The following is a 21,031-nucleotide window of genomic DNA, read 5'->3' as shown; positions in this document are numbered from 1 at the left end:
CATTTGTGCAGCGTTGGAGGTACTTTAATGACTGTTCTTCGCTGTGGAAAGAGCTCCTTGTAGTCTATGAACAAATCATATTTGGCTACTAAAATAATCAGCGGCTGACGTAATCTGGAAGTCCCTGTATTTAAAGATCTGTGAATCATGTTAAACAACGTTAGAACAACACATTTTACAAGCTACCCTTTCTCGAAAATGGACGCATGCATATGCACGCTGCTGGATCCTGACCCTGTGTTCAATAAGTTGATGCTGTTATGTAATTAGCCTAACTTAAAGGAGTTCCTGTGGTGGAGCCATCCGACTGCTCGCTCTCCCTCTCGTGCTGTGAGTCGTTAAGCTTTTTTTTCCACCATTAATTAAGCAGCAGCGACTTCTCTCTTCCTCTGCCAAGGGAGCCCAGATGAGTCTCTTCCAAAGCTGAGAAACAGAACAGAACCGGCAGGAAGGAGAAAAACCAGGGTGAGGCTGAAGCCAGAGCAGAGCATCAGTGTTTCCACAGGCCGGGGGCCACACTCATAAAGTATCTCAGAATAGTCGTGTTGATATGAAACCCGCTTTGCTTCATAAGAAGTAGTGATGCTTTTATAGTTAACAGTAGTCCTCTGTCGTCGCTCATTCCCCCAGAATACACCGCTGCAGGAAGTTGCTGCTGTGACGTAGCCGTAATCATCCTGAAAACGATGGCTGGCTTATGCACTGACAGAGTGGATCAGCAACCCGCCAAACAAACACTCGTTTCAACCCTGATTTCATGCACTGCCCGCAGTGGCTGCTGGATTAAAAAAAGATCACATTTGTACCAGCTAAATGGATTTGGGGATAAAAAGATGGATGGTAGAAGTAAATGCCCTCAATGATATGGGTACTTTTTTTAAACACGCAAGAGCTTCGGTTTAGGTCTTCAGGACAAACTGGTGCGGTCAGTGCGACGATTTGAGCGACTTTTACAGAGGAGATTATCATAATAAAGTCAAATATGACGTTTATTTAGCTTAAAGTGAGCAGATTTGGGTGCTTTTAATGCGGTTAATGCTCATGTTAATGTTATGTCATTTAGCTTTGGTCTGGCTAACTGTATTTTTCTTGGTTTTGTCTTCCAAAGGCACAAATCACTTTTTTTTGTCCTTCCCAGTGACATACAGAGTTTTTTGTGATTTGTAAGAACCTGGTTGCCTTGACAACTGTCAGCACCTTGCTCGAGGGCTGGTGTATATTTATTCCCCGTTCTGCTTTTATTCCTGCTTCTTCTCGGTATAAGCCTGAGCAACCAGCAGTAACACCATAAAAACCAAACCTTATAGGTGTTCTGTGGTTTGACATTGGGGGTTGCAGAGCTGAGACTGAAGCCACCTCAAAAAAATCTTTGAATGTTTAACTAGTTAATGTGTCCTGTTGTCCTCGGTGTGCTTTTTTAATCGCTTCTGAAAAGGAAACATAAGCTGCGTTGAGGTAAACTATAATGAAACCTATGAGGCTTTCTGGTATTGTCTCCCTCTAAGGTAACACATACTTGTCCAATGTATCCCCTCACTCCTGATAATCTTATCATGTTTTAATGTAACAAACAGACGTTTTACTTCAGGGAAAGGACATGTTTAATAATTAGCACTGAAAAGGTAGATCGAGTAGATTGAAATAAAGTTATCTGATGATCGATTTAATCATTTTTATAGTCCGAAATTCACAAAGATTTGGCAGAAAATTAATCGGCAACAGTCACTCAAATGTGAATGGTTGCTTGTTTGTTCGTCTTCTATTAGAGCAAACTGAATATATTTATGGTTTGGACTGTTAGTTGGACAGAACAAGCTGTTTGAACTTTGGATTAGGAAACTAGTTTTCTGACGTTGTGTTTAGACCAAATGTCGACGATGACATTCTTCTTAGTGACTGCCTGAACAATTGTGTAACTTCATAGGCTATTTTCGTGGTCATTATCTTGACCTCACACCCCCCAACAACAATATACTGAGTTTTAACTGAAGGCCATCACTGTGCGAGGTCAACATACTGCAGAACATTTACATATGTGTAAGGCCTTTCTGTATTTACCTTAATGAAATACAGATCAAATAAAGTTTTAAAGATTTGTGGATTTTCTGCTTATCTCTGTTTTTTTTCTATCACTTTATGAAATCTTTGGGGTCTTTCGACTTGTTGGTTCAGATTTTTTAAGAGCATTTTTCAAATTTTTTCCTGCCATTTTGTAGATAAAACGGGATGAAATTGGCACGTTGTGAAACCTAGTTAGTCCAACGGTTTGGGGGTGCACACCATATGACAGTAACGTCTATGGATTAGTTCGCATGTGGAGCAACCTGTGTTGTTCACTAGCTGTCCAATAAACAAATAGACATTGATAAACCTGCGTTAATGTATTTTCTAAGGATGTTAAAGGTCTCATCAGAAAGTGGGATAGAGAAGTTGTTGACTTCAACTAAATAAATAAATAAATCATTATCAGTGTGTCACTCATCAGTAGGTTTGATGTGATTTAGTAGAGGCCTGATGACTGACAGCATCACAGCAAGGGCAGCTCCTTCCTGATGTATGAGCATGACCGTGTGTGTGTGTGTGTGTGTGTGTGTGTGTGTGTGTGTGTGTGTGTGTGTGTCTGTGTGTGTGTGTGTGTGTGTGTGTGTGTGTGTGTGTGTGTGTGTGTGTGTGTGTGTGTGTGTGTGTGTGTGTGTGTGTGTGTGTGTGTGTGTTGTGTGTGTGTGTGTGTGTGTGTGTGTGTGTGTGTGTGTGGTTGCATTTCCACTCCGGGGTTCTTCCTTCCTGATGTGTATGAAGGGTAGTTTCTGGGTTATTCTAGGCTACACGCACACACGCACACACACACACACACTGTCTCTCACACGCTTAAGTACAGTCACACACACACACTTTCACGCACACACCGGCACAGAGTCTCTCTCTTTCTCTCTCTCCCACATTCACACTCGTACTCTCTCGACCTGCTCCAAGCTGGTTAGCTGTGCTCTCTCTGTGTCTCTGTAGAGGGATTACAGTGTCCTGTGTGATTATCTGTCTATTAATAGCTTCCTTTAAGGCCGTTCACATGCTCCTATAGTGGCAGAGCTGCAGGATCCCGAGGCCCCGGGCTCCTGCAACAGAAGCCGGCCCTGAATCCTGCAGCCAGTAATTACTGTAATGAAGTACAATGTACAGTACGCTGCTGTACTGAGAGGAAGACACACACACACACACACACACACACACACAGTGTACGACTACAGCGAGTGTACACACAAAACAAACATGCGTGTGTTCACTGCACTGCAATGATAGGGACTATATGGATATGATATAACTTATAACTCTGACCTCTGTGTATCCTCAGTCTAGTTTTACTTTGCACCGTAAAAGTTTGCTTCACAGCTGTGTGCATTTTACATTTGTATATACATGCATTACATATGTATTTGGATCTGAGATGCACAGTTCTGATCCGATTATGTCTGCTGCTTAATTAAAATGGGAGTATTGTACGATGCAGCTCAACTTCCACAACTCTGGATCTTGGCTTTACACTCCGTACAAGCTGCTGTCTGTCTTTTCTGTGTTTCGAGACTAAAATATCTCCAATGTGAGGACTGAGGTTGAGTTAGCCAACTGTTAGCTCACTCAGTTTCAGACTCATGATACATTACGGCGGGTTTGGTCCAGTGCAGCTCCAGCTGTACGTATAAATCATAAAATTCTGGGAGACCAAAAAATAATGTGTTAGAACTGTTAAATTAATGATTAGTTAATGCATTTGTGCTACAACATTTTGGCTACGGTCTTAAAATTGCAATATTACATAAAACCATCAGACTATGAGATCTGGATCGGTGGCGTCAGTCTGATACCTGTATCGGACTGAATCGGCCAGAACTCACTTTAAATGCACTTGATGAGATCTGCCAAGTGTTGTTTCCCAGGACCGGAGCCCCCACTTTGGCAAGTTTTCAAGAATTTTAATATTCATTCAAGGTATGAACAGCTTTATATAGGATCTATTTGAGGTGGAATAATTGGCCTCAAAAGTATTATGTGCTCCCAAATTCTTCAATTTCCTGACAAAATTCCAAATGCCATTTGTCTTTCTAATATTTTCTTTTACTTTAATTATTATTCTTTATTGCACACCTTCAGTCTTGTAGCCTGAAGCCACCTTGCGTGTATATATGAGCAGCATGTGACAAATCAAACCTCTGCAGTCTTGATTCTTGATCAACACGCAGCTTTTTTTATGTCAATATTTCACAATAGTTAATAGTAGTTAATAGTCTACAGTGTAACACAGGCTGTGGAGGAGGGATATTTTAAGGTCATGTCGCCCTACATATAACGCATATACATTTACAGGAACAAATGCATACAGACATACACACATGCCCTTGCAGTCAAATGTGGACATTTTTAAAATCCTGCTTTTTGACCGGAGCTGCTTGTGTCCGTCAGATGAATGTCAGTCCAATATTTAGGCTCTCTTTTGGTCTCCACTAATTCTTGAGAAAAATATCTTTCCATCTACTTTATCTGTGTGCTGTTTGGTGCCGGGCAGGTAGTGTAGTACGTGTATTCGTGCTGTTCATTGCTAATATAATAAAAAAATATTGATTGCAGCAGCTTTAACTTCCTCTCCACATTCTGATATTTCACTGAATTTCTGATGCTCTTATCCGGGGAAACTTCAAAAGAATGAGCAGGAAAGACTCGGAATATCTTGCCTCAAGGACATGTAGACTGTGCAGCCACCTTAATATTCTGGTCAGCAGTTTTTAGGTATTTGGAGCACTGAGTGATCGTATCACATGCAGGGCGAAGAGGAGTTGTTTCATCTTGTTGGCAGGTTAAGAGCGAGGTACTATCAACGCAGATTGTAGATTATTTTCCATCCTGGTTGCATACGATTTAAATGACAAGGCATTGAGCTCTCGGTTCCTCCGTCGCACCAAGTTTGTGGAACGGGGATTAAAGCCTGCAGAATCCAGGACTCCTGCCAGTCAATCAGGGTTTAGGTTCGCTTGTGACTGGCCCAGTTGGACTCGGCCTCAATGAGCTGAGCTGACACAGGAGGCCAGCAGGTCGTGAGTAACTAGTGGCATTTGGATCAAAACACGTTCAGAATAATCACTTTATATTCGCTTGATGAGATCAGCCGAGGGTTGTTTCCCAGGACAGGAAACTGCACTTTCTGTTTGAATGGTCAGAGCTTCAGGAAGAGAGGATTTCAGGAATTTAACCGATCAGCTGAGCTGAATTTGATCTAGAACAAAAGAGGCGCTGACTGGCCTCAGAGATCTTTAAACAGGAAAATATATATTTATAACCAGGATAAATTCATCAGTAAGCCTCAACTCTTTCTGTGAGGTGTCTAAGATTTCTTAATTTCTGACTTTGAATTTTAAATATTTCTTTCTCCAACACAAGTCACGTATTGAGTCACAAACGTCCTGTTTAATGAAAGACAGAAACTTTTGGCAAACAACCAGAATTCACCTCCGATTGGGCTCATTGTAACCCGCTACACCTGAATGAATGAGAGGAGCGCTAATGAGCATTAGCTTCTCCTCCTGGCTCGATGCCTTCCCGCTAAACCTCCAGGCCAAGAGCAGACAGTTAAACATAGTTTAATCTCATTGCAGTAAACACACGTAGCCTTAAATGCTTTAAATGTAAATACATTCACATGTCACATGTCTACTCTGCCTTAACATGTAGAAATTATCCAGTGATATGTTCTACAAATATTATATAGCATCTAACCACCATTAGCATTGTATTTGACCCTGCAATGGTTGGTAATGGATTTAATTGTACACTTCCCTGCTACACTGTAAAAAGACAACAACTAAAGTAATAAATAATAATGATAAACAGCTGTTTTCATTATCAAACTATTTTCTCGATTAATCAATGAATCGTTTGGTCTATAAAGTGGTTAAAAGTCAAAATTTTTCGCAGTCGTAACTTCCTACAGCCCAAGGTAACGTCTACAAATGAATTAGTTTGCTCATTACTGTGTTGAATTATGTTACGAAAGGGTGGGAAAGTCATCGCACTCAAAGTTTCTCACTCATTTGTAAACAGTTTGTGACTCAACGTGAAGTGCAGCAGAATTCAAAATGACAAACGAGCACTTTGAAGTGTAATTTTCGGAGCACGCTCACACTTCAGACGCACACACACACACACACATATACACTGAGTGCAACTGGTGCGATGCCTCCAGAGTAGCTTATCTCTTACATAATAAAGGCCCAGTCCTGTTGGGATGGGAACATCAGGTCTGGCAATCAGGGGAAGAGTGCCGTGCGTCTCCCTGCAGGTCTGAACTCTGTGCGACCCTCCGCCATGTCTGTCGCTTTGGGATCAGAATGGAGACACCTGCCGACTCGTTCCTCCTGTACATCCCTTCGGTTTGTGACAGCTCAGCCTGCGCGCTGCCGTAACAGAAACACTCCCTGCCGGATAATGAGGCACTCATCCTCCTCACACAGAGGGGCGCAAACGGGATTAATAAGTAAAAAGCTAATGCAGAGCAGGAACTGACTCTTTCACCTGCTGCGTGCGTCCTTTGTTTTCACCGACAATGATTTTTGTTGTGATCTATACGTAAACAGCTTATGGACAAACCTCATCCTGCTTAACTCACGTTTTTGGAAGTTGTCATTTGTATTCTTTAGCTATTGTGGCTGTCCCCGCTAAAGCTAAACACCCAGTTCATTGTCTATATATACCAAACAGACAGACCTTGCTGCTGCAAAGGACTTATATATAACTTTATGGGTGTCAGCAAACTGTGTGATCAGCAACAGAATAATAATGTGTAAATGTCAAATTACTGCTTAATAATGAGAAACAACTGAATAATGGCAACTTGATACATGAATCCTGGGAAACCTGGAAATGTAGAGACGAGTTTGGAAATTGATTTAAAATAACCAAATGTCATGGAAATAATCTGTATTGTTTTGGACAGTTTCAATAGTTTTAACCTGTGCTGTGGCCAAATTAATGTTAAGATTAGAGGAAAGCTGTAGTCAATAGACCTTTCTCACAGCAGCCATTTTGACATGAAGTAGGTGTAGGTAGGTGTAGGGAGTGTGAATGGTTGTCTGTCTCTCCGTCAGCGCTGTAATGAACTCGCTGCCCCTCACCCAGTGTCAGCTGGGATCAGCTCCAGCCCTCGCAAGGTTTACTTTACTAGCTTTTAGATGGCTTTAAGCAACATCTCATGGTCTACAGTCTACAGTTGTCAATAAAGTTCTATACATAGTTTATGGTATAATAGGTGGTTGTATACCTGTTATCATATGACCAAAGTTCTGTACGTGAGTCAGGTGATGACAACAAAGTAATCAACTCACTGATGAATGTACAAAAAGCTAGTAAGTTGACCTTTAAGTTCAGGTTTGAAGTTACGGTATAAATTTGTTTTCTATCAAATGAACACAAAGAGCAGATTCAAACAACCAATTCTGCATCAAAATGGAGACATTGTAATCAATAAACCAATAAATGACTATTTAAATAAACAAATAAGAGAGTCTCAGGAGGAAGAAGGACTCCTCGGCAGGAATCAAACCAGTTACAGAGCGTTTCTCAGACCACTGTCTCACCACAACGCCCCGTGTCTCAGTTTTTACATCTGCTGTCTTTATTCCAAGTCTTTGATTTTGTAGCTCTCTGACCTCTGTGGGAGTCAGAAACGTCTGCGTGGTTCACATTTACATCTGCACCAATTTAACTGACTCTTCATCTTCCTCTCCTCTCCTCTCTCTCTCTCTGTGTGTGTGTTTGGTTCGTACGTCCAGACGTGCCAGCGCCGGAGCAGCCGGAGCTGTTCCTGAAGAAGCTGCAGCAGTGCTGTACTGTCTTTGACTTCATGGACACGCTGTCGGACCTCAAGATGAAGGAGTACAAGCGCTCCACGCTCAACGAGCTGGTGGACTACGTGACCGTCAGCCGGGGCTACCTGACAGAGCAGGCCTACCCCGAGGTCGTCAAAATGGTGAGGAGGGAGGGCCGCACGCATTCAACATACATACTCAAGTCCTGGTTCAGACCACGAAAACATAACTACTCTCCTTGTGACCTCTCAAAGTCTTGAGTTACAAGCTTAGATCTTTAATGTCTTATTTAAATACATATATTTAAATGTAAAGAGGTAAATCTTTCCAATAGTAACATAACTAACATAACACAGCATTACCTTAATAACCACGTACAGTCAAACAGATTAGAAACACACACTACTTAATAGTGTGGAAGATGGAGACGCAGAAATATTCTATTAATTTGGTTTTAACAAACAAAACGAGTAGAAAATTAAATTGTTCTGTGTAACTAGCAACAGTGGAGCTGCCCTTCAGTGCCTGTATATATTCAGTAAAAGTCCTCCTGCAGATCTGTGAACTCACCACACTCAGGTCCTGCTGCCCCCCCTTCGCTGTCTCGTGACCCTGATTTGCTCCCACACTCATGTGAGGCTCAGATTTAACTTAGTGTCCCAGAAGAGCTTGAGATCATTAGTGTAGTATTATTTTTGCAGCTTTTCTGCATCACTTCAGACAATAGCTCTAAATGTAAACACAACTGTGTGGACTGTAGTGGAAAGCTGAAGTCAATGAGTGCATGTAAAGTAAGTTCATTCCTATGGAAACTATAGAAACACAGAAACCTTTCTATAAAAAGTGAATAGCTTTTAGTCCTGTGAATATTTCCCTTTTTTTTTGGGTGGTGGTGAAGGTTTAAAATAAGGGAGTTGTGTGTTCAGACTAGACACAAATTTTCATTCAAAAGATTTTTAGTGGCCTCATGATGGCATACAAAGTCGATGAAAAGATGTGAGCGGATGCAGATTTGAGGCAAAAAAGGCGAGACGGGGGAGAGAAACAGAAAGAACTGTAGTCTGTGTGCATGTTGCTGACTATCATCTGTACGTAGGTTATGTCTGCTTGTGAGAATAAAAAAACACAAACCTCTGCAGATAAATGTGAAGTTAACAATTCACAGTGAATTAATTCAAAGTGTATTTAAATCCTCTTTGTGTTCCAGGTGTCTCACAACATATTCCGGACCCTTCCGCCCAGTGACAGTAATGAGTTTGACCCCGAGGAAGACGAGCCCACACTCGAGGCCTCCTGGCCACACTTACAGGTAAACACAGCCGGAGGGGTGTGTGTGTGTGTGTGTGTGGTGTGTGTTCACTAATTAAAGCGCTGTATCCTGTTTGTTTAATTGGTGCACGAGAACAGAACAGAAATTTAAAAAAAAACAACCACTTTTGCAGCTTTTAGTGTTTTTATTTCTATGGACTTTCCACTGAACCTCAGAACAAGAGTTTGTGATGTCGCACACAGTCCGAGTGGCCCGACAAGAAATAGTTCCACTGTGCACTTAAAACCACAAATTGTCTTTTTACGATTCTGTACGGATTAAACAAACGAGACACGGCGGGCTAATTGGTGAGCTTTAGATGTGTTTTGATCTTCAGACAGAGACAACATGCGATTGTCTCTGGTCTTTATGCTAAGCTAGGCTATGAGAGTGCTATAGATTTTCACTCTCTGAAAGAAAGCACATGCCCCAAAATGTTGAGTTGCTTAAGAGATATTCGTTCAAGGGCTGCAACTAATGTTTATTTTCATTATGGATTAATCTGTTGATCATTTTTATGGTTGTTTGGGTCATAAAATGTTTAAAAATGTTTAATGTTGTCTTGTTTTGTCTGATATTCAGTTTACTGACATAAAGAACCAAAGAAAGCAGAAAATATTCACATTTGATGAGTTAAAGTCAGAATTTGGACGTGAATTCTTTAAAAAAAAAGTTGAAATCGTTGATAACTAATCGAACAATTGTCTTAAAAGCTGCAGCTGTATTCAGTACCATCGGTGCCGTTGTCCTGCTGGCTGTATTAAGGCTTCTGGTGGGTCGGGTGGGTTTTGTTTCGGGGTCCAGTTTTGGGTCCATGTCTAGAGCCAGGCTCTCTCACCTCCCCTCCTCCTTCTCTGTGTGCCTGCTGCCCAGGACTCCTTTAGAAATGAGATGCAAATCTCAAGGAGAAGCTTCCTGGTAAAACCTTTTTTTAATTTTCTTTTAAGTTTTGTCTTTATTTGCCCAAGTTTTCCAAACAACAAACATTTCTCTCCCCCCCGCAATCCAACCAGTTTTATTTGCCGTCATCCTGGCTGATCCAAGCTCTTTTTTTAACCTTGCTAAACCCACCTGACACTGTACAATTTGTGACCTTTCACCTTTGTGTCCCCTCTCTTTAATCCAGTCCAGTCCCAGTGTGTACAGGGTTGGTTTAAGGGCTCATCAGGAACTTTTCATTTCATTTCTTTAAAATTCCCGTCAGGCATTTTGCACTTTTTTGTTTTAACATCAACATCTCTCTCTCTCTCTCTCTCTCTCTCTCTCTCTCTCTCTCTCTCTCTCCCCTCCCTCCTCTCTCCAGTTGGTATACGAGTTCTTCATCCGGTTCTTGGAGAGTCAGGAATTCCAGCCCAGCATTGCCAAAAAGTACATAGACCAGAAGTTTGTCCTACAGGTGAGTTGCTGAGTCAGTCTGCAGCTTCTGATATCTCCCGCTGTCAGTCGGAGCTTGAGTTTCCTTCTTTCTTTCCCCCCTAACCTCTGTCCTTTTTCCTTCCTTCCCTCCTTCCGTCCAGCTCTTGGAGTTGTTTGACAGCGAGGATCCTCGGGAGAGAGACTACCTGAAGACAGTCTTGCATAGAATCTACGGCAAATTCCTGGGGCTGAGGGCTTTTATACGAAAACAGATCAATAATATTTTTCTACGGTGAGTACAATGTCAGACTTATGATTTTTAATGCCATGGCACATTTTAGCTAAAGCCCTTTCCCCTCCGTTTAGTTTCCTATATTCAGTATGAAACTGGTGACGCTTCAAAGCAGCTAGCAAAGTCACATCAAGGAGAAGTTCATTGAGACAAAAGGGCTGTCGAGATATAGAAATACCGTGTTATTGACGAGCCAAAAGCAGGAGATGGCGAAACACCACCACAACCGCATGTGATGTCACATCATCACGTCATGTTCAATATTGGTTTTTTAAGACGGGAAAGCATCCCAGAGGCGAAAGAGACTCACCACAGCAGATGTGCTGTCTGAAAATAGGGCTGCACAATATGATAAAAACATCATATTGGAATTATTTTGACAGATATTGTGATTGAGTCACAATTAGTGATTTTGTATCACTGCTTTAAATTTTCTCTGAAAATCCTTAAAAGGCAGGAGGAGGGACAAGAAGGTACTGAGATGAAACTTTATCCCGTATATCCTGTTACTTAAAAATGATAACTTCCTGGGACTCTTACTCTTCTACCGGGATTCAACAGTTTGAATAGATTTTAGTGGTTTTATGGGATATTTTTAATCGTGCTGACCTATTACTGCTGCAGAGGAATGGTGGTTAGACATAGTTGTAGTGTTTGTGTGATACACTGGTTTGAGATGGTCTACATGTTTGAGTCAACCACTTGTTGAACTGTCTGTATACTTTTTGCGCTCTGTTTTGTTTTCAGCCTCACAGCTGAACTGTATTACAGCAGATTAGATTAGCTTTGCCGTCTGTAGTAACGACAATTTAAAGTCGGACTAAATATGTGACAGTTGTGTGTTGGGGTTAACGGGGATCGAAACAAGCGTCTTTGTTTCAGGATGTAAAATATTTGTCAGCAGGCAAACACACACGTTTGTTAAAAATACTGCAAGTAAAAAACGTTCTGGATTAACACGTTTACTTTCTGTCGCTCTGCCAACAGTTTATAACTTTCAGTTGTTACATTTGATTAAAATTCATCTGGTTTTGTCATCTTTGTTTCAGTTGTTTAACCTTTTTTTCGTCCTGTCTTTTGTCTCCTCTTTTTCTCTGCGTCCCTCTCTGTCTGCTCTGCAGTTTTGTTTATGAGACGGAGCACTTCAACGGGGTGGCGGAGTTGCTGGAGATCCTGGGGAGGTATGTGGAGGCCTCCGACCCTCAGACACACATTTACATTCAGCTCTGTCAGCCGATGCTTTTAGCCGAGAGCCACGTAGACCCAAGTGCACCGGCAGAACTGAGCTCAACGCCTGTTATTGTTGAGCTGGAACCATACGAGGACGTTTTTGTAACTTTGATTTAATCAGGTATTCTCGTGAAGATGGAGATCTTTTTCAACAGAGACTCCGAGAGGAACGCAAAAAGATTGATAAGCGAAAAATTAATCGGAAGCTGAGCGGTCTGGCAGGATTGTAACAGAGTAGAGATGTTTCGGTTCAGGGTAGTCAGGAGCAGAGTTTGACTTGTAGATAAGAAATAAATTAATCCTCTCAGCTCAACAGTCTTTTTAATCCATTTTAATCCAGTAAAAAAAAAGGACCTGACTTGCATAGACAGTTTATCAGCTTTGCGTCAGGAGTTGCATGGGGTCGTCGACGTGCAGACGGGGGCTGAGGGCGATTTCCTTCCTGATAACAGCTCCTTGCTTATATTTGTCATAAAAATAAATGAAATATATCTGCATAATCCCCTTATAGCTGCTTCTGAGTGTTTCATACAACGTAGCCAATTTAAATGTCACTTTGACAGTTCCTATTTCCCGGGTTATTGAGGTATTTTGGGAACCTAAACTCGGGTCCACAGACCAGAAAAGATTCAGAATAAAGCCGAAAAGATGATTGATAAACAGAAGATTAACCAATGACAGGTCTGATAATTAAATGATGTTAAACAATTAAAAGATACACAATTAAAAGCATAAAATACACATTGTTAAAATATGTTAATACCAATATAATAGATAAGACGCGAAGTTAATGCTAGAATAAATAAATGTCTTTTTACATGTTTACATGTTTAAGAAGAGATTTAAAAGTCACCAAATCAGCCTTAGAAGGCAAAATATTTCTTAAAGTTTACTTTTTTTTACTTACTAACATCATACAGCACTTTCATGTATACAAGCATTAGTTTTAGACGTTAGCTCTCTCTCCAGTACTCCTCATACTGTTCTCTGTTTAGTCTAGCAATGACACTTGACCTTATATTTCTGTAGAACAACAACTTCTTCTTTGCATATTACTCTGCACTCATTTCCATTGAACTCTACACAAATACTGTGATGTCAATCTTCGTTTGAAACTTCCTCATCCACTTTACTTTTGCACATATTTGTAGCGTAGCACCAAACATCCATATTCAGCCTCCCAGTCTCATAACTCTCCACGATCCACTGGTCTGCGTCATGCTTTTCTCTTTTCTTTTCACATTGCAGGTTGTTATTTTTTTACCTTTTTTAGACTAAATGTTTAGCTTGTACGGCCTCGCAACGCTCGATACTCCTCAGCTAAATTTATTTGTACAGTTTGTCCTTCCACAAAAAGCTAGCAATGAAAACAATAAGTTGAATCCAGTAAAGGACTGTAGTTCTTTCAGGAGCTGAAGGTTGGAGCAGATCTCTCTCATCAGTTAACGTCTCTTTATTTCTGCTCAGGGCTCAGTCGCTCTTTATAAACAGTCTTCTTTTCTGTCTGCCGCTCATTGATCTTCCACTTGCTTTCCGAGGCTCACATTGAAACTCTTTCATGTATTCATGTTTAATTTATGTTTATATTTTTCTCCTCTCTCTCTCTCTCTCTCTCTCTCTCTCTCTCTCTCTCTCTCGCTCTCTCAGTATAATCAATGGTTTCGCTCTGCCACTGAAAGCGGAGCATAAACAGTTTCTGGTCAAAGTGTTGATCCCCCTCCACACTGTCAGGAGTCTGTCCCTCTTCCACGCACAGGTAATACATATGTGTTTGTGTAAAGTTTCTTCCTGCTAACAATCCTAGTCTGTCTCCTGCACGGGCCGCAGAGAGACCGAAACTTTGTCAGAAATGGAATATAATATCCATCGGTATGTTTTCATTAGTGTATAATCACCTGGATGTAAGTTTTTGTTGCCTTATAATTAGATGTTTTAATCTAGAGAGGGAGTCGGTCCTCTTATGGCGGAGTCCGCCATGTAAAATGATTTCTTAAAAACAGGGAAACCTGCAGCTGTTGTTTCTCCAACACGCCTGGAACAGGAGGGTGAGGCGAAGGCGTTCCAGTCAGCAACTACATCGCTAGATGCCACTAAACCCTAAACCTATTAATATTTAGATTTGAAGAGAAGGGACACCTGTGAACTTCCTGCAGTTACAAAGTTATGTATACAGAATGCTAGTGATCATTAACAGCGATGTAAAACTTTAAACCTGCAGACTTTTGAAGTCATGCAGAGACTGTAAGGATTTACGGTGCTTTGGTGCTGAAGTGCTGGTATATTTACTGCACACTGATTTAGTGTTAAAGTTCAGCAGCTTGGTGGAGGTTGGTGTGAACAATTGCTTCAGTCGGTTTGATTTGAGTCTTCTTCCTGAATCAGGAATCAGTGTTTAGTTTCATGTTGAAGTTTTATTTTCTTCCCTATTAACAATGCATTTAAAGTTCCAGATTTGGTGTGTCTGAGTTGCTGTTGTATGCTAAGCTAAAGGGCTAACGTGTGGTCTCTTCTCTCCCTGCAGTTGGCGTATTGCATTGTACAGTTCCTAGAGAAAGACCCAACATTAACAGAACCAGTAAGTATCAACTCATATTATACTTCAGTGTAATGAATTACAACAGTCACCCATCAGCAGCCAATCAGGGCTGATACATATCCCATAGTTTCCTGCGACAGCTCAGAGATTTTTATTTCATTTGTATAGAAAGGAAATAAAAGAGAGGCTGGGTTACATTGACAGTGTTACTGTGTGGGACCTTTTTATAACACGATGGTCCTTTTTGAAATCTTAAATCCTGATGATCTGTAGCTGTGCCGAGGTGCTTTTAAAGGGGATGAAGGTCTTTTACTCATTCAACCACAGTCTTTATTACAGAAGGAAATACAACAAAGTTCTCCAGACAAATATAAAGTAACACAATCACTTAAGATTCAAATAAGTTTTCCAGTTCCAGTATTTTTTTCACATTTTTTGGTGGCGTGTCTCAAGGAAAAATAGTCCCTAAACATACATTTCTTAAACTTTCTCTATCCATTTAAGGACTGTTGGAGACTCACTCAGCCACTCCCTGGTTATACCTACCTGCTGCTAATATTTGTAATAATCTGTCCTGCTTTTGCTGCCCAGTTGGCTAAAATTAAAATCAGTGATGATCGATCTGATCTGTTAATATTAGGACACGCCCAAAAAACGTGAAAATGAGCAGCAGACATATTAACACACATTCTCCCACACCAACCATGTTAAGGTTTGTTGGACCTTTTTCCCTCCACAGGTCTGAGCCCGAGGTCAGCTGTTTAACCATCTTCAGTTAACTTCATGTTAGCCTCTTTTTCCCTTTAGCTACAGCTGATAGTTGAGCTGAAACGGTGTTGACAGCACCTCACCGAGGTGAAATGAGGAGTTCAATAGAATGAAATTACAGAACCATTAAAGCAGTGGAGATTTCTGTAGAGTGAGGTGGAGGAAATCAAAAACCAAAAACTCAGTCTGAGTCCCTTCTCCCTCCTCAGGTCATCAGAGGCTTACTGAAGTTCTGGCCAAAAACCTGCAGTCAAAAAGAGGTGAGGCTCTTTTCCTTTGAACTGTAGGGTTGTGTGTGAACTCTATGTGGGTGTGGGTGTGTGTGGGTGGGTGTGTGTGTGTGTGTGTGTGTGTGTGTGTAGTAACACTTTCCCGCTGTGCTGCGGTTCAGGTGATGTTTCTAGGAGAGCTGGAGGAAATCCTGGACGTCATTGAACCAACACAGTTCGTCAAGATCCAGGAGCCGCTCTTCAAACAGATCTCCAGATGTGTCTCCAGCCCACATTTCCAGGTCAGTGACCATCCTGATCCGGTTTTAAAGATTCAGTATCAGTGTGATTTTTACCTGAGAGTGATATCTGGTTGCTGCTGTAATGTCCCACATAGACGCTCAGTTTGCGTTGTCCTCTCCCGTGTTCCCAGGTTGCAGAGCGAGCTCTGTACTACTGGAACAACGAGTACATCATGAGTCTGATTGAGGAGAACTCCAGCGTCATCCTGCCCATCATGTTCGCCAGCCTCTACAGGATCTCCAAAGAGCACTGGAACCCGTGAGTGAATACAGGCATTTAATAAGAAATATACAGATTATTGTTTTTGGTTTCGGATGACTTTCACCCTTATTTTATGTTCCCACACTAAGTCATGTGGTGTCTTTGGGTTTTTGCTGATCAGCAGCTCCCCTCAGTTTTTTCTCTTCACTGCGTTTTACCTAAAAGTACGAAGTAAGCTGTCTTCGCCACATGAGGACTGTTTACTGTAAACAGCAGAGAACGGCGACTCTTAATGTGGAAAAATGAGAAAAATAACTCTCATAAAAACAACCTACTCAACACTTTGTACGCAGTTTACGTCCCAATTTATGAATATGAGAAGACGCTGGAGGTCAGAATTAGTGACCCTGACTTATTAAATGCTGTTCAACATCCATATTTTTTCTTAAAGTCTGTATAACCAACTCCAGCAGGTCGGAAAAGGTTTGGAAAAATGAATTTCCAGGTCCTTCCAGATAAATTACATTTTGGTGTGTTGGGAATCTGTATTTTGAATTCAACATATTATTAAGATAAATCTATTGTCGGACGAGTTTAATACTCATCAGATGATCCGGTGTGTGTAGTTAGGGGTTCCCTGCTCTCTGTCAGCCTGAGAGATGTTGAAGACGTCTGAAATTAGATGCATGATAAGGAAACGCGTAAGGGAGCGAAGCTAGGTCGAGTATAATATTATAATAGTTATAATTACGGATATCATTGCTAGTATCGACTCTGATGGGGATGAAATTGCTCCGCAGTCATATGATCGACCACTGGCTTATAATTTTAAGGCTCCGGGTAGAAAACAAAGCAACAAATCAAACAATAATAAAACCTTTAGTATGAAGTCAGTAAGAAATGTGACCTACAAGTTTCTCTTTCAGTGGATTTAATGATAAAAGTGTATAGATGCGGTAAAACTGGATGTTATGTCATCAGCTGTTCTCTCTCTCTCTCTTTCTCTCTCTCCTCCTCGCAGGGCGATCGTGGCGCTGGTGTACAACGTACTGAAGGCCTTCATGGAGATGAACAGTACCTTATTTGATGAACTCACAGCCACTTACAAGTCGGACCGCCAGCGGTGAGAAGGCGCTCGCACTCACACCATCAACAGCGACTGAGGGGTTCAGGATTAATGTGACGGTTTATGATCCCTGCAGGGGACAGTGGTGTTACTATCGTCACAAACATCAGCATTAATATTAGTTGAGGTTGTGAAAAGAGCAGCAGGAAAGACGAGAGGAGAGGTGGTTCTACTAAAGGAAGTTAATGTCTTACAGGCTTAATGAAGAGAACACATTGACGACGTAATTAGGTTTGGTTTATTGGCCAATTAAGATTCAAAGTTCACTGAAGCAGCTTTAATCTGTGTAAATGTTACTGTGTCGTTGGTTCAGACTGAAATATCTCAACATCTGCTGCATGGGTTGATGGGAAATGAATGAATCCTATTGACTTTACTCAGAGCTCCACCATGAGGTTGTAATGGATGAATTACCATGAAAAGTTGAATGAATTAAAAAAAAAAACTTTTCCTCAAGCTACTTTGGTTTATCATCAAACACCTGCAACAACTAATAACATTCCCATCATCCTCGGGTTGCCTGATTCCGGCTGAAAGCGCGATTATTTTGATCAATATAGAGATCACAATTAAAATGTGATTAAACGTGCAGCCGTACATCAGCCTCAGCTGTAACTGTAGCAAACTGTAGCATCATTACACAATAATGGTGCTTAAACCTTGTCTGGTTCAGAAGCAGCAAAATACCCACAGTTCTTAGTAATAATAACAATAATAGGAGAATTATTTAGAAAATAAGACATTTTAGGCTGCAGCAATCCCAGAAAAAGCAAAATCCTGGAGGGGCTCATACTGTCAGTATTTTAGAGACTCCTCCAAAATACCACAAAGCATGTTTTCAGAGGAGCTCGTGTTTTATTCGGAGGATCTGTAGTTCACTGACTGTGTGTCTGTGTGGGAAAATAACATCGTAACTCTGAAGAGATCATGTTGGAACCGGACTACAGTGTCTCAAACACTCAGTAAACACTCAGTAAACACTCAGTAAACACTCGTTGTTGTTGTTGTTGTTTGTTTCAGTGAGAAGAAGAAGGAGAAGGAGCGGGAGGAGCTGTGGAAGAAGCTGGAGGACTTGGAGCTGAAGCGGGGCCTTAGGAGCGACGGGATCATCCCAACTTAACGAAGACAGCGCCGCGCTCCCCTCCGCCCCTTTCCTCCCTTCTCTCCCCCTGTGACTCCCCCTCCCCTCTCTCCTTACCCCAACCCCCCCACCTGAGCCCCCCCCCCTCCACATCAGCCATGTCTGCCCAGAGCTCTGAGAAATCCCCGATACAGGCCATCGTCTCTGGACCGACACGGAGCGCCCGCTGGTTTCTTAATTGGTTTTTTTTTTTCTTATGTTTATTTTTTTCTCTCCTGTGTTTGTGCGACTTACTTTACAGTAGATTCATCACGTCTGTTTTCATTATTTCAACAGCACTGTAAATAATTATTTTTTTCTTTGTTTTTTTTCCCTTGTTTTTTTTTTTCTCCCTAAAACTGATATTATTGCAAACGGAAAAAAAAAAAAAAAAACAAAACAATAATAATAAAAAAAAGGAAGAAAAAAATAGAAAATGAGAAAATGACTTGTGTGGGAGGGGAATTTAAAGAAAAAAAAACAACAACTTTTGGACTGTAGGACATGAAATGAACTCTTGGAAAACAAAAAACAACAAAAAAAGAGAAGATAGATTGATTTTAACTCTTCATCCCACTCTTCCTCAGTACAGTCCTGTATGTAATTTTTATTTTGCTGGTTCTCCTCTTTGCTTTTCCTCTCGTTGCCTCCATCTTTCTGTTCCCTCCCTTCCTCCTCTCTTAATGGTGCACCTGTCATTCCCCCCCCCCATGTGGGACGTCTGGACTGATAATGGGTCCCTCCTTCCCCCCTTCCTCACCCCTCTCTCCCCTCTCTGGCTCCACCCACCTGTCTACAGGTTCTGCTTCCTGTTTTAAGCGGGGAAAGAAAAAAAAAAAACTGAACAAAATTTAGAACTTTGTCACTACAACCGTCTCCGAGTGCGTTTACATGCGTTTGTTCAATTGTTTGGTTATTAATTCTTGTGCTCAATATATTTATTTCCTTCAGTTTAGTGTTTCTACCTTTTTCACCCTCAAAACTTCACAATTAATCCCCTAAAGATTTATATCTGTGGTTACTGCAGGGTTCCCAGAGAAACCTTGAGAAGCTACTTTGAAGAGAAGAAATCTGTTTTGATTTTTTGCATTTCCTGTGTGGCTGCTTCACAATAAAAGCCTCCGCGTGTTGACCTGACACAGCTTGTATGAAAGCGATCTGTAAATGCTGAACTTTTCTTTCAATGACATGAAAATTACCAGCTGTGTAAAAAATCGATGTGCACTCATCGTTTCATGTGAATTAAATCCCGAGCAGGAATTGGCGGACTCCGCCACTAAAGATTAAAAACTGCTACATAAAGAGGTAATTACATAATGTAAATATGAGTTTTGTATAAATGCTAACTATAGATGCTAATAAAATTGGGGTTCATACAATAAAAGGATAAAACCAATATGTGTGTAGCATTAGAGGGTTTTTTACCTTTTACTTTGGCGCCATCTGGTGGTTGAATCCACAATGACACGTATCAGAATAATCTGAAATCAGCCACAATCATAAAGTTTCTTCACATTAACCAACGAGTTAAAGCAGCTGACGTATCAAACGAGGAACTAAGGGAACAGAAGTATATCGAATATAATTTAATTTAATGTTTTACTTCACCTTCACCCCCCTCCAGGCCTGAATATCACATCCTGGTTCCTGTAGTTTTATCCGGTCTGTACGACTCCGCCTGTAAACGCACTCAACTCCTCCTCCACAAAAACGACGGACTACTTTTCATCACTTGATTATTTTTCCTCCCTCAGTCTTTTTTTGTTTTAAAAACCACCTTTTTCCAACCTCTCCCTCCCTCCCTCCCTCCCTACCATACCAGGTATCCCTGGTATCAGTCTGGCACTGGTACCCTCCGGACGGGGACTTACAAATAAAAACAACAATAAAAAAAAAGTCTTCAGAGGAGCGCCAAAAATCTTCCTCCCTGTTGTGAAAAGACGAGCGCCCCGCCTCACCTCACCTCCCCCCAACTCCTCCTCCTCCTCCTCCTCCTCCTTCTCCCTCCGCCCACCGGGGGGCGCCGCGTTGACTTCACAGTATTACATCAACAACAACAGTGACAAAAAAAGACAACCCTGTACATTGTTATTGAATGCAGTACACTGATAATCTTGTATCTTGTAGTAATTTAGCCTATTGTTTTTTTGCTTAGGAAACTGTGGAGAGGAGTATCCAGTATATAAAGAGGTATTATGGAACAAGACTTCCTGGTATTTATGATAGTGTTCCCCCCCCCCTTTTTAGTCTGTTTTTTCTTTTCTGTCTCACTCCTCCCCCCTTCTCTTGGTTTTTATCTCATTTTGGATATTTTGATGAAGTTTCTTTTGACCATTGGATATATTTTTTTTAGTTGGGGAGGGAGGGAGGGGAGGGTGGTGAGGGTGAGGGCAGGTAGGCAGGGAGTCAAGGGTCAGCGGGAGGCAGGGGGGAGTAGAGAGGGAAGGCATGGAGCAGACCACGTTGCCTCCTCCCCCCCTGTTGTTGGGAGTGTTTGACGGCGAACCTCCCCCCTCCTCCCTCGCAGGATTATTGTGTGCTTTAGAACGGCCCGGAATATAATATGATTTAAAAACTGAAAAAAAGATAAAAAAGGGTTGGAGAAATACAAATGTTTAATTATTTTAAAAAATAAAGAGATATTAAATTAAACCTGTTTTGTGATAAAGCCCAGACGCTGGATTTGCTTTATTTTACTGGGGGGGTCACTGTGTGTGTCTGTGTGTCTGTG

At 41.3% G+C, this 21,031-nt stretch overlaps 1 protein-coding gene across 2 annotated transcripts in view; it reads left to right on the top strand.

Moving 5' to 3' along the window:
* The window catches only part of ppp2r5eb (protein phosphatase 2, regulatory subunit B', epsilon isoform b), a 44,780-nt gene extending 23,812 nt beyond the window's left edge, over nt 1-20,968 (top strand). For both annotated transcript variants that reach the window (XM_051389184.1, XM_051389193.1), the window contains 12 exons: nt 7,815-8,011; nt 9,058-9,159; nt 10,463-10,555; nt 10,677-10,807; nt 11,929-11,988; nt 13,685-13,793; nt 14,559-14,612; nt 15,551-15,601; nt 15,733-15,852; nt 15,984-16,111; nt 17,076-17,177; nt 18,201-20,968. In XM_051389184.1, coding sequence (XP_051245144.1) covers nt 7,815-8,011; nt 9,058-9,159; nt 10,463-10,555; nt 10,677-10,807; nt 11,929-11,988; nt 13,685-13,793; nt 14,559-14,612; nt 15,551-15,601; nt 15,733-15,852; nt 15,984-16,111; nt 17,076-17,177; nt 18,201-18,300 — 1,247 coding nt within the window. In that variant the 3' untranslated portion in view covers nt 18,301-20,968. The remainder of the gene's footprint in view (nt 1-7,814; nt 8,012-9,057; nt 9,160-10,462; nt 10,556-10,676; nt 10,808-11,928; nt 11,989-13,684; nt 13,794-14,558; nt 14,613-15,550; nt 15,602-15,732; nt 15,853-15,983; nt 16,112-17,075; nt 17,178-18,200) is intronic.
* Nucleotides 20,969-21,031: the final 63 nt, after the last annotated feature.

This window comes from Dicentrarchus labrax, unplaced genomic scaffold, assembly GCF_905237075.1.
Source record: "Dicentrarchus labrax unplaced genomic scaffold, dlabrax2021, whole genome shotgun sequence".
Lineage (NCBI taxonomy): Eukaryota > Metazoa > Chordata > Actinopteri > Moronidae > Dicentrarchus > Dicentrarchus labrax.
The sequence above is the reverse complement of the archived record's forward strand: the minus strand, read 5'-3'. Positions and strand labels throughout refer to the sequence as shown.